Raw genomic sequence first — 13,382 nt, 5'->3', positions numbered from 1 at the left:
TGAACGGTGGTGATGAGCAAGCACAAATCACATTTCATTTGAGTTGAGCATAAGATAGCTTTATCTGAACACAAGACCGGGGAGGCAAAGGGCTTAAATTACCGACACAATGACAGCAAATTTCTGTTAGACATGGTCGTTATATGTGACAAGACTTTCAACTAGGGCTCCGTATTTGACAGAATATTTTGTGAAATTATCATTGCGCATGTATTTTCATCGAATAGTGCCATATTGTCTTCAAATTTGGAGTTGCCTCAGATCACAGACTGTGAAAAATGTAAGACTACAGTCTGCCAATGCAAACAGATGGTTCCCTCCAACTTCCCTCATCAGTGAACTTTAAAAAGTATTTTTTTTTTTACTGCAAAAACCAAAGTTATGTTAACTGTTCCAGATTAGCTGTCATTAGCTGTGTCTGTCTCCCAGACCAGAGACACTTCCGTTTAGTATGTGAGGGATCTCTAGACCTGTTGCAGTGAGAGATAAATAACAAATTCTAAGTCTTTTTGGTGTGGAAATTGTAAGGGAAATTTGGAGTCCCCTGTAATGAGAGTCGCTAATTCTCAGAGGCTACAAGCTTAAGATGTGATGATTCATTTTTTCTTTATTTCATGCACATGGGAGAAGCACACCTCAGAGATGAACTGCAGTTATCACTGAGGTTAAGGAATGCACAGATTTTCATACAGTAAGGCAAACAAGTCCAAGGACATGTGTGGGGGTTTACAAGATAACTTTTCTCATGGAACACAGGATACTTGGTGTTCGCTCCCAGGTATTACAGACACACAGAGACCTTGTCTTTTACATAAAATATGCTCATTGTTCGAACACACAGCTACATTTTGCAGCATATAGTGATTAAGCAAGCACAGGTCCCTATAATATTAATACTTCATCATGACAATAGTCATGAGGCACATTTTCCTTCAAAAAGTTGCAGTCATAATGCAAAGCAATGCTTTTCCCACAGAATATGTGTTTAAGTACAAAGAGAGATAAACCTTTTTCTGCTCAATGGCAAAGCCTTCCTCCTTTCTCCTGTCCCATAACCACAAACATATCGGCTACCCCCCTGAGACTGCAGCAATTATGAAAACTGCAGGCATAAAATCTACTGTAATAACTATGTGTCTGTATTCATTGGTTGAACAGATGGTTCTTCCGTGCAGTTGCAGGGGAGTTGTGCTATAGTGCAACAGGGTGAAGTCAGCCACATGTGGAGCCGAGGTGATGAGTAAACAGTTAGCTGGCTGTTCTCTGCAACTGGAGCGTATGAACTCCTCCATGGCGCTCTTGTTAGTCTCCGCCAAGCTCAGACAGGCCTACTAGCTTCCCCCAAAAAGTCTTGCTGTTCTCCCCTTACAGACGGAGACTAGTGACAGGTTCAAGGCCCAGTCCCACTTCCACTTGCCAGTACATTCAAACCTCTAATGTGTGTTTATTACGTAGGCTGTGGTTTAAGCTTTATTGTAATGCACAAATCAAAATGTTGGTTTACCATTCATAGTTCCAAAGAAACAAATAAAGCAAGGCTCGTAAAAATCGTTCCGTTTCAGTCCTTTCAAGCTTCCATTATAAGGCAGAGCAAAACAAACAGACAGTTCCTGCTTACACTGATTTATATTTTTACCTGTGTCTTTTGAATATGTTCCCTCATGGACACATTTCATCGTATAATATCAAACTGAACATCCAAAACGTATACCCACAGATGTAAACATTGCTGTGAATTTATATTCAGGCTGTAGAAAACAGGTTGGCAAGGCCTAACGTGTGCTCTCGACTGAGATGAACACTGATCTTCCTCTGTAGATTGCCAGATGCATTGTGCAATCAGGACTTGGCACCAGATCAGGGCAATGCACTTCACCATGACTGAGGACCGGCGTTGGGGTTTCACAATAGATTTATATTCACAGCCTGCTACTCAGTGTTTTTCAGAGTACACATTATGCTAAAATCTGCAGTTGTTCAATTTTTCCTCTCCCTCGCGGTCAAAACAGACATTACAGGACATTAGCAACAGTGTTTCTCTCCACTAATAGGACGGGGAGTACATAGTTGATGATGTCAAAGAGCTGAGGTACTACTTTACATGCCCCTTCTTGATCAAAGTATTGTCAGTGGCTATACTTGAATTTGTAGTCTGCAGAGAGCAGCAGACAGCCAGTACAGAACTTTTTTGACTGTTGACAAGCCAGCCTTTCATCTGGGATCGTGGTATCTTAAGGCTCCATCAATCACAGCTTGGCTGCTCTGAGACGCAGCTAAGTCATTGCCACTAGTAGGTTTGGTGTTGAATTTCTGTTAATGGACATGAATGATGAGCTTTAGGACTTGTGCTCTAGCTGTTGGCTGTGTCCTAGCCCATGTTGTCCCTTGTTCTCACAGTCTAGAGTCAAAGCTGGTCCACATTAGTTCCGGGGTTATTTGAGGTTACAGTGCTCAAAACTGGAGGATCAGTGGTATTTTACACAGTAAAAACACCATTGACCATGAATGAAGAATGGTGTTGATCCTTCTTGCCAAAGCATGTGAAGCTTGAATACTCCCTACATTTTACTCTTAATCTAGATTCTCCACAGCTTCCCAGCCTTTAGACAGCGAACGCAGTCAGTCACCAGTGTGTTCATGCTTTCATGACTGAGATAAGTGACTGTACAAATGTGCAGCTAATTAAAAGCTCTTTGTGAAGGAGGACTGTCAGCACTTTGCTTAATGCTTTTCTAATTAGTTCACACTCACCTGGCTTTAGAAACTAACTTTGCTCTGTTGATTGTGATGGAGGATTTTGTAGTGCTGTTTCTACTGTACAATTCAGACAAAAAACGGTCATGTTAGAGTTCTTTTTTCTTGCCACACTTGGTGTGGAATGAACAGTTTCGGTCTAAGTAAGTATTCCAGATTTTTATCCTTGTTACGGCTGTGTATGATGGCCGCCCATATAGGCCACTGCATCAGTTTAGTTTCCACCTCATTTATCACATACACACAAATCTGCAATAGATAACAACACAAACTATCATTAGTCCTCCACAACCTTTTATTTTCTTTCAGTTTCCGGGTTAAGTGCACAAACTTGGTTGCTGGAAGATTCTGTTATTCACCATTATTCATTGTTACCTGCCTAGTCATCTCTCCAGATTGGTCCGTCGTGGAAAGGGGTACGTGCGGAAACACGAGCTCTTTATTGGGTTCCCAGAGGCAAGGAGGATCATACCATCATTAATTATCTGAGGGGACCAGACATCAACCAGTGTTTCCTGAATGTTCTGAATGTGTTTGTTTTGTTTTCTTTAATAAGATTATTGGTTAAATAACCGATGTCTGGTTATGTAAATTTCATTTGAATGCATTAGTTATAATTATAACCTTAGATATTTATGTGTTTGCCATGCTCTGTTGTTTGTCACCCCCTCTGTCTGTTGTTTGGTGCAGGTCACCAAACTATATATATGTGTGGGAGCTCCCTGTGTTGAGGCTGTCTTTTGTCCCTGTCTCTTGGTCCTGTCTTTTGTCCCGGCGTACCTGAGCATGACTTATTCATTTTTTTTTTCCTTTGAGGCTAAACTGATTTCTGCTGTTTGTAGACCTCCTTCACTGAAGGCCAGAGCAGACTTTTTTTTAGTTGTATAAGAATCATTTGTTTTGACTTTATTTTGTTTCACTTTCGATTTGCGAAGTTTAATTTCGTTATTTTCCACAATGAATGGATGCATCATCCAATAAACTGTAAAATTCTGCACTGCCACTCCTGTCTCTGTGCCCTTCTCTTGGCCCGCCCTTTACAATCCTACAGCTTATAATGTGCTTGAACTCTTACGTTTTACACTGAGAGAATTTTTATCAAAGTAAAGGGATGAAATGGTGTAGTGGAGTAACGTAATATAAGGATTGCATTCCTTACTGATAGCTCACCAGTACAAATTGCTAGAACCATTTGTGAACATATAAAGCAACACAACTGTAGTAAAGCAAAATATGAAACTCAAGCAGTCATATATTAAGAGACAGAAAGAAGTAATTATCTTTTCAGATATGCTGTTATGCCCTTGCATGAAAATTTATGGTACTTCAAAGAGAGTATAGATCATTGGTGTTTGAATGATCAGAGATGATGAGGTGGTTTTGTGACAGGTTGGATATTTAAGTCACATTTACATGTACAATGGTTTGAAATGCGGGCCAGGACTTTTCTATCTCGATGAGCGAGCCGCTCGGTCATGGAAGAGAGCCATAATTCAGTTGTGTCCAGCAGAACAGAAAATTTTTAGGTTTTGGAAATTTCCTGCTCTGGTAGTCCAGCCCTCACAATAATTCTCTTAGACCACATTCTGTTAGACATGAATTTCATGCAGTGAATGCTTCAGAACACTGCCCACTTAGCCAACAGAGAGTGTAATGTTCACACTGCGAGAATCTGGATATTAATGCGTCTGTTTAAAAGCAATCGATGGCTGGCAGATCAGGTTGAGTGGCTGCTCTGCTATCTCTGCATCCTTCTGTTCTTAATGCCAGAGGCCAAGCTCCTCTCTCCCAGCACTGGGACCTCTAAAGCTCTTCTGCCTGGAACATATCGATCTAACCCCAGTCCTGCTCTGATACTAGCCAAATCATGTATGCCAACACTCCTTCTCCAAACACACACACACACACACACACACACACATGCACATACACACATGCACACACGCACACGCACACACACACAAAGGAGTTCAAAAGGCAGAGTTGAAAGCTTAGAGGCCACCGGTGCTCTGAACCAAGAGTATCTTGAGATCTGTCAGTGAGACAGGGAGCTACTTTGGTCATGTTTATAACTGAATTTTGCATTTTTGATAAAAAAAAAAAAAAAACAAGTTGCGTTTCCGTTATGCAGGCCTGCTGGTTATGTCCCATAATCCACCGTTACACCCTAACTTGATGAATATTTACATGTTATGAGATAATAATGGTAAACAAGCATTTTTGTCTATTGCTACCTCTTCTGTCTTATTCCAAGCCTGAAAAAAAACTTGTAGAGACTTTATTTGATCTACTGCACTCAGATTAGAAAGACTGAATTGATATACTGAATCCAGGTCATCTTTTAGCTGCTTGCATATGTACATATTATGTATATATATTTGTTTGCGCACAGTGTAATCACTGATTACTGTTTGTTATCTCTACCCAGCGACAGTCGCTTTGAGGTGCTCGGGGGTGGCAGTCTGCGGATTTTCAACCTGACCCAAGAAGATGCTGGACTATACTCCTGTATGGCCGACAATGTGAATGACTCTATTGAAGCCCAAGCAGAACTTACAATACAAGGTACAGTGTGAGCCTGTGTGTGTGTGTGTGTGTGTGTGTGTGTGTGTGTGTGTGCGCGTGTGTGTGTGCATGTGTCATATGTTCAACAAAGTGGAAAAAAAAGTAAAATGTATGGGTCATATTTGTGATTACTCCTCTACTGTAAACTCCTTAAATCTATTCTGTGTACTTCTGCCTGTTGCTCTATTTCTGCTGGACTGGTATTTTCTTTGTGACCCTTTTTGTGAATGGACAAGGCTATGTCACTGATTTTTTTTTTCTTATGAGTCCTTGCTCAAAATCTGAAATCTCAATCACAAAATTGCCTTTTACTGACTTATTACAAATAAAAGCCAATGAATTGTTTTCATCACATTACAAATCCAGATATAAATTAGTGCATTAGAACCATTTTGACTGAACTGCATGCATAATATCACCTAAAGAGAAGAGAATTAGACCGTACTTTCCCTCAGCACCTGTCACATAACATGTCACATAAAAGTGACAGTGTCACATTTGTAGCGTGTTACCCTGTGGTATGGTGTCTCATATACGGTTTCACATATAAGTGAAGCACCATAAGAGCCCTCACTGAAAGATCAATCATATCCAGGAATGAGCAGGACGTTCGTTTTTTTTGAGTACTCATCACACTGAAGTTTTCTAAAGGAACATTTTCTGACAGAAATGGAATATCTGCCAATTTCTACCAGTGTAAATGGATCATCCTGATCAAAATGGCCAGTCACAGGAACGGTTGCTGTTGCTCCATTGAAATGTCATTGTTATGTAATTGCATTATATGCTTGCGTCTTGTGTGAAACCTCTGTATAGATACAGGCATTGAAAGGCTGTAATCGTTCAGACTGTGGCATTTGGCTGGATGTGACAGAAAAGCGGAGCAGCCTCAGATGGCCGCTTTGTTACTGTGTCTGGATAAAGAAAACATAAAGAATCACAAGAAGGTGTGAAATCAGGAAAAATGAGACATAACCTGGATGTTGTTCCAAGACCCTAAGATTTCATGCAGATATGTAGTGTGTAATGAGCTTTGGGTGTCAGTCTGTCTGCTGTAAATCAGTCCGGCAGTGTGTCAGGAGATGAAAGAGGTTTCTGTGACCCCACCCCACCTCACCCACACTTTGTGCTATAATAGTCTGATGCAGGGCTGTGCCCCCCCTGCCCTTCCCCAGCATTCATTTTACACTGCACCACTCAAAAGCCATCCAACAGCTCCCGTCAGTTGGGGGGGTGGGCTCTCCTATCATCTTTCATTTTCCAAGACAGCACAGGGAGACACTCAGGTGTAGTTCTACTGGTACAGTTAGACAGTTTTGGAACAATATTGACAAAGTTATTAGCTCAACTATTTTGATTCATCAGAAGAGACAATTCATCCCTTCTGTCTGACATTTTTCATTCTTTTTTCACCTGTGAGTAGAGGAGAAGTGAATGAATCTATGTTTTGCTCTGTGATCACATTTTATCTACCTGGATCATGTTTTCTACTCTGAAAGTAGAAAACTTCCACATGTTTCCTATGTCTTCTGTTCTATGCTTTTTCTTCCTGAGTTGATGAATGAATGAGATGCTTTCAGATTGTCTGGATTGTTACCTGATTCCCAGTGAGGTTTATGCTTGTGAAAGTTATCGGTTTGTTTATCTTGTACTTACCTGTAAGCACTGTGAGATCCACCGAGCTTTAGTACAGCAGAGGCATGAATATGTAAGGACAGAACTGCATTGTTAGAGGCCACGGTAAAAGGGCTGCTATGCTTCCTTCTTTATTGGAGTTGGCAAGACAATAAATTAGGGCAGAGGACACAGTAGGTTTTAATTATGGGGCTTCATGATTGCTACTCTGTGGAGGCCTGAGCCTTTTTATTTCCAGGCCTGAAGGAGGTTGCAGTAATGTGTACAGATATGTGTTTGGCAGTTATATTTGTGACCTACAGGCAGTAAAGTGTGTCCATGTGTTCACTAGCTCTGTGTGTGTGTGTCTGTGTGTGTACGTGTGCGTGTGCATGTGCATGTGCATGCGTGTTTGTGAATGTGTGTGCATGTGAATGTGTGTGTGTGTGTGCTTGTGTGTGTGTGTGTGTGTGTGTGTACTGAGTTTGAGTTAGCAGGACTGCGCATTCCTGGGCTCTCTCTCCATGTGTTACTCTTATAGAAGGGAGGCCTGGAATCCCATTAAAGTTTGATTGCCTGCCTCTGCTGTAACCTTCTGAATGTGAACACGGTTGCCTGTCTCAGCTGATGTGTTGCAGCTCTGTTAGAGTGGGGTGGGAATATGGGAGGGACACACAGTTGTGTGATCTCACACAGATAATTATAGAAGTAGAAAGTGGAGACACGCCTATTTACAGGGGAAATGTGACGGTGATAAGAGCGTCTTTGGTGTTTTCAGATGTTTTTATAGTCGGCCCACACAGCAGATGGCCTGTGCCATGAGCTGGACCATTAGAGTTAAAGTGCCTTTATACTTTTATCAGCCCTCATATTTACACATGGACAAACATTTTCCCCCTTGTTCTTCCACTTAAGAAAACATTGTTTCTCAGAGAGTTTTGGAAATAGTGGTCACTAATTTCCATTTGTAATGGCGTCCTTCACTGATGCCCTCACTGAACTAATTCCAGTGATTTAGTAGATAAGTGTCTATACCGAAACATCCCAGCCAAATGTTCAAAACCAAATGTGTGTCCAAAACCACACTCATCTGAGGTGTGTTAGTCTGTCTGTGCAACTGTTTTTACATTCATTTAATATGCGTTCCTCTGTGGGCCTTTCTCTGTGTTATTGAGTGTGTTTGTGAGTTACAGAGAAAGCAGCTGACTGGTCGTAGTGTTAGATGGACCATCTGTCCCTTGTGGGGCTGGCATGAAGAGTGAAGCCAGCAGTGGGTGACAAGTGTTATTCAGCAGGTTCTCAGACAAGTCCCCCAGCAGACCGCAGGAAAACACAGAAAAAGCCATTCATCATTTTAGCTCTGTCACTTTGGCATCTCTCCTGCACAGTCTCTGATTGGCCTGTTTAATGCTTGTTCATCAAATGACCAATAGAATTTCAGATTAGTTTGAACAAGTTCCAGCATTCAGCTCAGGTATTGGCTCTGTACTCCAGGTTGGTGCTGAGGACACCTGCTGTTAATAGTCCTGCCAGGTCTGGTGTTTGAGAGAATTTGCTTTTATAAGACTCAGTCAGGCTATAAACACAAATTCCGCAGGTATTCAGCTCAGACCTTATAGATCTGATAATGCAGTACATTTCATTCTTTTTTATTGGTGTTGGACCAGAACTAGTTTTCTTAATTAGAGCCAACTCTTCCCTATGAACAGTGTTGCTGTCACTGTTGAGATTGTCCTGTTAATGTGGGACACCAATAACTGTTACATCTCTGAGCAATGGGAAAGTATGTTCAGGTTCTGTTGGTTTGAGTGCTTTTGGTAAAACTAATGGGGGGAAACTGGGTAAGCATATAAATCACCTTTTGTGCTTTGTGTGTTTTCATTGGGATTCGTACAAAGGGCAGTTGAATTTAGACTTAATTGAGAGGGAAAACAGCTGTTGCTACAAACAATGTTCTTTTTTTTTTTCCAGTTTGCGTAAATACCGTGAGACGTTTTTGCTTTTTGCTTGGCAAAATCCTCGCAGACTTTATCAAATGGGAATTCTGAGTGGTTTTTCATTGAATCTCACCTTGGTTATTAACACATTATTGCTTTCACCATAGTTCTTTTTTGGGGGTGGAGGTGGGTGGGTGTGTCGGGGGGGGGGGGGGGGGGGGGGGGGCATTGAGTTGAATAACCTTCCCTTTGTTATTTAACCTTGCGCTCAGAACTGTAACTGTACCACATCAGCATTATGGGTATATTTGGCTGTTTTATGCTCGTTTTCCAGTCCTGTAGGTTATGCGTCTGAACTAGATTTAGACTTAATGGTGCATGTCAGTGTGGGTAGTGCAGGGAACGGGATCATTCCCTGTAGCAGATAACGAGCGCCACAGGAACGTCGTCACTCAGCAGTGCTGTCTCAGCGCCTCCACGGGCCGGCAGGCAGGCAGACAGTCGCTCAGGCAGGCGGGCAAAGCACGGCCATCTGAGAGTAAGGAAAACGCTAATCACAAAGCTGTGACTGTACAAGAGAAGAAGTCCAGTATCCCCACCCAGCCCAACACATGACGCACGCTAATCTCATGCTGTTACAAGAGCTGTACCAGTGATACTGCTGCTATGACACCCGCCAACCATTCAAGAACAAAGAGAGGTCGTGGAGGTCGACGTTTATCTTAGCCAGTTCCCTTCATCTCAGGAAAGCAGCACAATTATTGTGCACACAGCACCCAGCCCACTGGCCTGATGCATGCTCCTCTACATGACCTTGTTACTGGGAGAAGCGTGTGCTGTTTATCTTCACACAGATCAAATAACCTTACTCATTACTGGGAAGAAAAATAGATTTTTGAAGCAGCTCTTTTTCCTCCAGCTATTAAGAGGCACATGCAGAAGCAGTTGTGTGAAGTGTTGTGTTGAAGACATTTAGCAGTAGGTGTACTCTGTGTTTATCTGTATTTTATTTTAAAACATTTATTTTTCAGGATTTTTTTTTGTTGCTGAAAACATCAACTTGACACTGTTTTCTCACTACCACAGTCATAAACAACCGAAAACATCATGCAGAATGTGTGTGCATTGTCTTCAGTGCTCTTTGCATTATTAAATGATCTGATAAACCTGACAAGATCATTTTATTGTGGGAAAAAATAAACATCTAACAGCCCTGTACAACTTTATGGCACAATAAAATAAAACAAACTAACAATCACAATCACATTTTTTCATAACCTGTAATGTACTGCTCTCTGCTGACTCTAATTCCCCTGTTCTCTTTTTCTCCTATCAGTTCCCCCAACATTCCTGAAGAAACCTAACAACATTTATGCCCATGAATCCAAGGACATTGTCTTTGAATGTGAGGTCATGGGCTCACCTGCTCCAACTGTCAAATGGCTCAAGAATGGAGAAGCTGTCATTCCCAGTGACTACTTCAAAATCATTGTAAGTTTACATACAGCTGGAGTAGTATAGTCATGCAGGACTGTTTGTGGGAAGACTCGGTGGAGTAAAAGCTCAGTCTTTTATCCACTGGTTAGTCTGGTCCGGGTGACTCTTTGAACTCCTTTTGACACCATTCTCTTCACGGTATTGTGCATCATTTTGTGACTTTCTACGAGAAATGCAAAAAGCAGTGTGAAATGAAGAGAACATGGCCAGTTAGCTTTTCCTAGAACACCATAGCTTATTTGTTGAAAATGTATTGAGACGGAACTTTTTTTATTGTTAAGTTGGATCACTCCAAAATACTTCACCGCTAGCTGTGATTTCAGTGTGCTCATGTTTTCTCTGGTGTTTGTTTTCTTAGAGGGAGCATAATCTGCAGGTTCTGGGTCTGGTGAAGACAGATGAGGGTTTTTACCAGTGTTTGGCTGAGAATGACGCAGGCAACGTGCAGGCCAGCGCACAGCTCATCATCCTGGACCACGGTATGTATGACAAACCATATGCCCTTCATTTACATCTGAATTGCTTTTTTCTGACCGTGGGTTCAGGTTAAGACCAGCTGTCTCCTCAGTAGCCTATGGTCTGAAATGAAATGAATATCAGAACAATGAATACTCAAATGAATTACTGAGTGGAAATACCGTGTTCATTACGACTGCATGACCAGTAGACAGAGTAGTTTTTATAAAGGTGGAGGTGATATGGATGTGATGTAATAAAGGTGTAACACAGTCCAGCACTGCTGTGAGATTGGATGTGCCCATCTGCAGTACTTTATAGTAAGGGATTATAGTTTGCCTAACAGTCTGTGACTTACATATCAAGGAATTAGGGAACATATGCCATCAAATTAAAGAAAATTCATGGGCACTCCTTGTTTGCCTTTCTACGTTTGTAATGTGTGAAATTTGTGACCCAGTCGACATGGAGACAGAAAGTTGAAATTTCTTGTTATTCCAAAACAAATATGTACTTTCCCTAAGTTGTAAGTTAGATTTGAGCTTCTAGTACGCTGGAGTATTTTCTACAGTTTTGCTCTTCATAATTTCCCATTAACAGTCCTCAGTCTTCAAAGGGCCGGCGATCAAACACAGACAGTGAAAGGCAGTGTTTTAATGTGAGTGTGTGTTCTGCACCAGGGCATTTTGGTTTTGGATCTGTGAGTTGGAACGTTCCACATTAATAGAGGGAATTTCAACAGAATCCAGCATTGGTTTATTGAGGAGTCTGATGCCATCTGCCAGTGCTGCTTCTCTCTCTCTTTCTCTCTGAGCCACCTGTTCAGAGCTCATGTCCACTGGACCCTGAGATGAATTTTCTGGCCATTGAGGGTTGCTCCCTGTGATCCTCTCTGGCAGGCTCAGGCGAGCAAAGTTTATCCACTCCCTAGCACATCACCTCCCCCTGGGCTGCCTTTGTCCCCACTGCCAGCACATTAACACCGTCCACAAGAGAAACCGGAGAGAGAAAGATAGAACTTAGTGTCACGCTGGACACTCAAGTTACAGCATGTACTGAATGTTCCCTTGTCCTCTGTCAGTCTGCATTCAGACTAACTTAAGAGGTCTGTTTATACTCTGACTGATACATGCTGGAAGTCATAGCTCTCCAAGCCACTGGTTTCCGTTTTTCAGTTGGGATGCTTAAATGGATGCAGAGTCACAATAATACTACCATTGTGGTGGTGGTACTGTGCAGTGGACTCTTTTAAGTGGATCATAAAGCAATATTTAGCTCTTTCTTTTAAAATCCACACTGGTCGGCCAGAATGTTGTTCCGTACATAAATAGCATTGTGTTACCCGCAGTGGAATGGGCTCTTTTGGAAAACACTTCTACGCTTAACTAAACCATGCCATATCTGTGTGATTTTAAATGCCAACTCTTTATAGTCCCCGAAGTGGATGTTATGGGAAAATAGCACATGCTGCCCTCAAGTTTCTGTTAAAAGGAAACATTCTGAAGCTATATACAACTTTTAGTTGCAACCAGATGTTGGCCAAAAACACAAAATGATTCTTGAAATCATAACCGCACTGGCCAAATTTAAATATGAAGCAAAACTTCATAACTCCAAATTGAAGAAACTTCTGTAACATCTCTTACCTGGGTTGCGTCCATGTATAAACCAGTACTTATGTAATACCAGTTGTTTGTTTCCAAAATGCAGAAATTGAGTTTGTTTTCTGTCCTCTCAAATTACTACGAAAGTACCATGCTCGACTCACATCAAAACTGAGTTCATCTCGCCAAAAAAAGACACATAGAAGTTAAAGGTTCTGTTAAGAGTAGCTCCCTTCTTGTAACAGTCAGTTTTGACATTTAATCAAACTTCTTTAACAGAAACATGTAGGATTTTCATATGTATTAAATTTATTTTCTGTTTAGTTACAGTGTGCCCTACAGGATCATTTAGGCTCTGTTTCCATGATATCCTCCTTCATTTGCTGGTGCTTCACAGCTTGTTCCTGTTAAAGCTGTTACTCAGGTGTGGTGGTAGGCATTTGTTAAGCCCCAGGCCGTGCTTCCATCTGGACTGGCACATGGCAAATCAGGAATCATGCCCAGTTATTTTTGGTTATTGTCATAGCTGATTGGCTTGTTTATTAAATGCATACCTTTACCCTGACTGAGTGAGAGTTGGCAAATTTGCTGCATACTTTAAACTGTGACTGTTTTTAAGAGGGAAAATATTCATTTGCATTCAGCTCTGCTTTATGGGATTTTGAACTTTTTTCTTGCGTTCCTGCTAATTGGGATCATGAAAATGTTTCTGAGTTGTTTATGCATTTTTTCCACATGCTCATGATTTGACAGGGTCTGATTACTAAGTGCACAACCTGCCAGTAGCCAAGGGTTGTTGTTCTGATATGCCCTGGACACCCAAAAACAAGTCTGCCTGATGATGTTTTGCGTGAACATATGAATAAATTAGGCCAGTGTATGGTAATGATGGTGAGTGGCTCTCGTTCACCTCCACCGTCACCCGGACAAAGTGTATTTTTATTCTGTTCCAGGA

The 13,382-nt window shown here is 41.5% G+C and overlaps 1 protein-coding gene across 1 annotated transcript in view; it reads left to right on the top strand.

Annotated features, from left to right (window-relative positions):
- The window catches only part of neo1a (neogenin 1a), an 86,035-nt gene that overhangs the window by 49,095 nt on the left and 23,558 nt on the right, over window positions 1-13,382 (top strand). The window contains exons 7-9 of the mRNA XM_030765157.1: window positions 5,183-5,319; window positions 10,207-10,361; window positions 10,726-10,846. Coding sequence (XP_030621017.1) covers window positions 5,183-5,319; window positions 10,207-10,361; window positions 10,726-10,846 — 413 coding nt within the window. The remainder of the gene's footprint in view (window positions 1-5,182; window positions 5,320-10,206; window positions 10,362-10,725; window positions 10,847-13,382) is intronic.

Source organism: Chanos chanos, chromosome 2 (assembly GCF_902362185.1).
Source record: "Chanos chanos chromosome 2, fChaCha1.1, whole genome shotgun sequence".
Lineage (NCBI taxonomy): Eukaryota > Metazoa > Chordata > Actinopteri > Gonorynchiformes > Chanidae > Chanos > Chanos chanos.
This window is presented reverse-complemented; position numbering and strand designations above follow the sequence as displayed.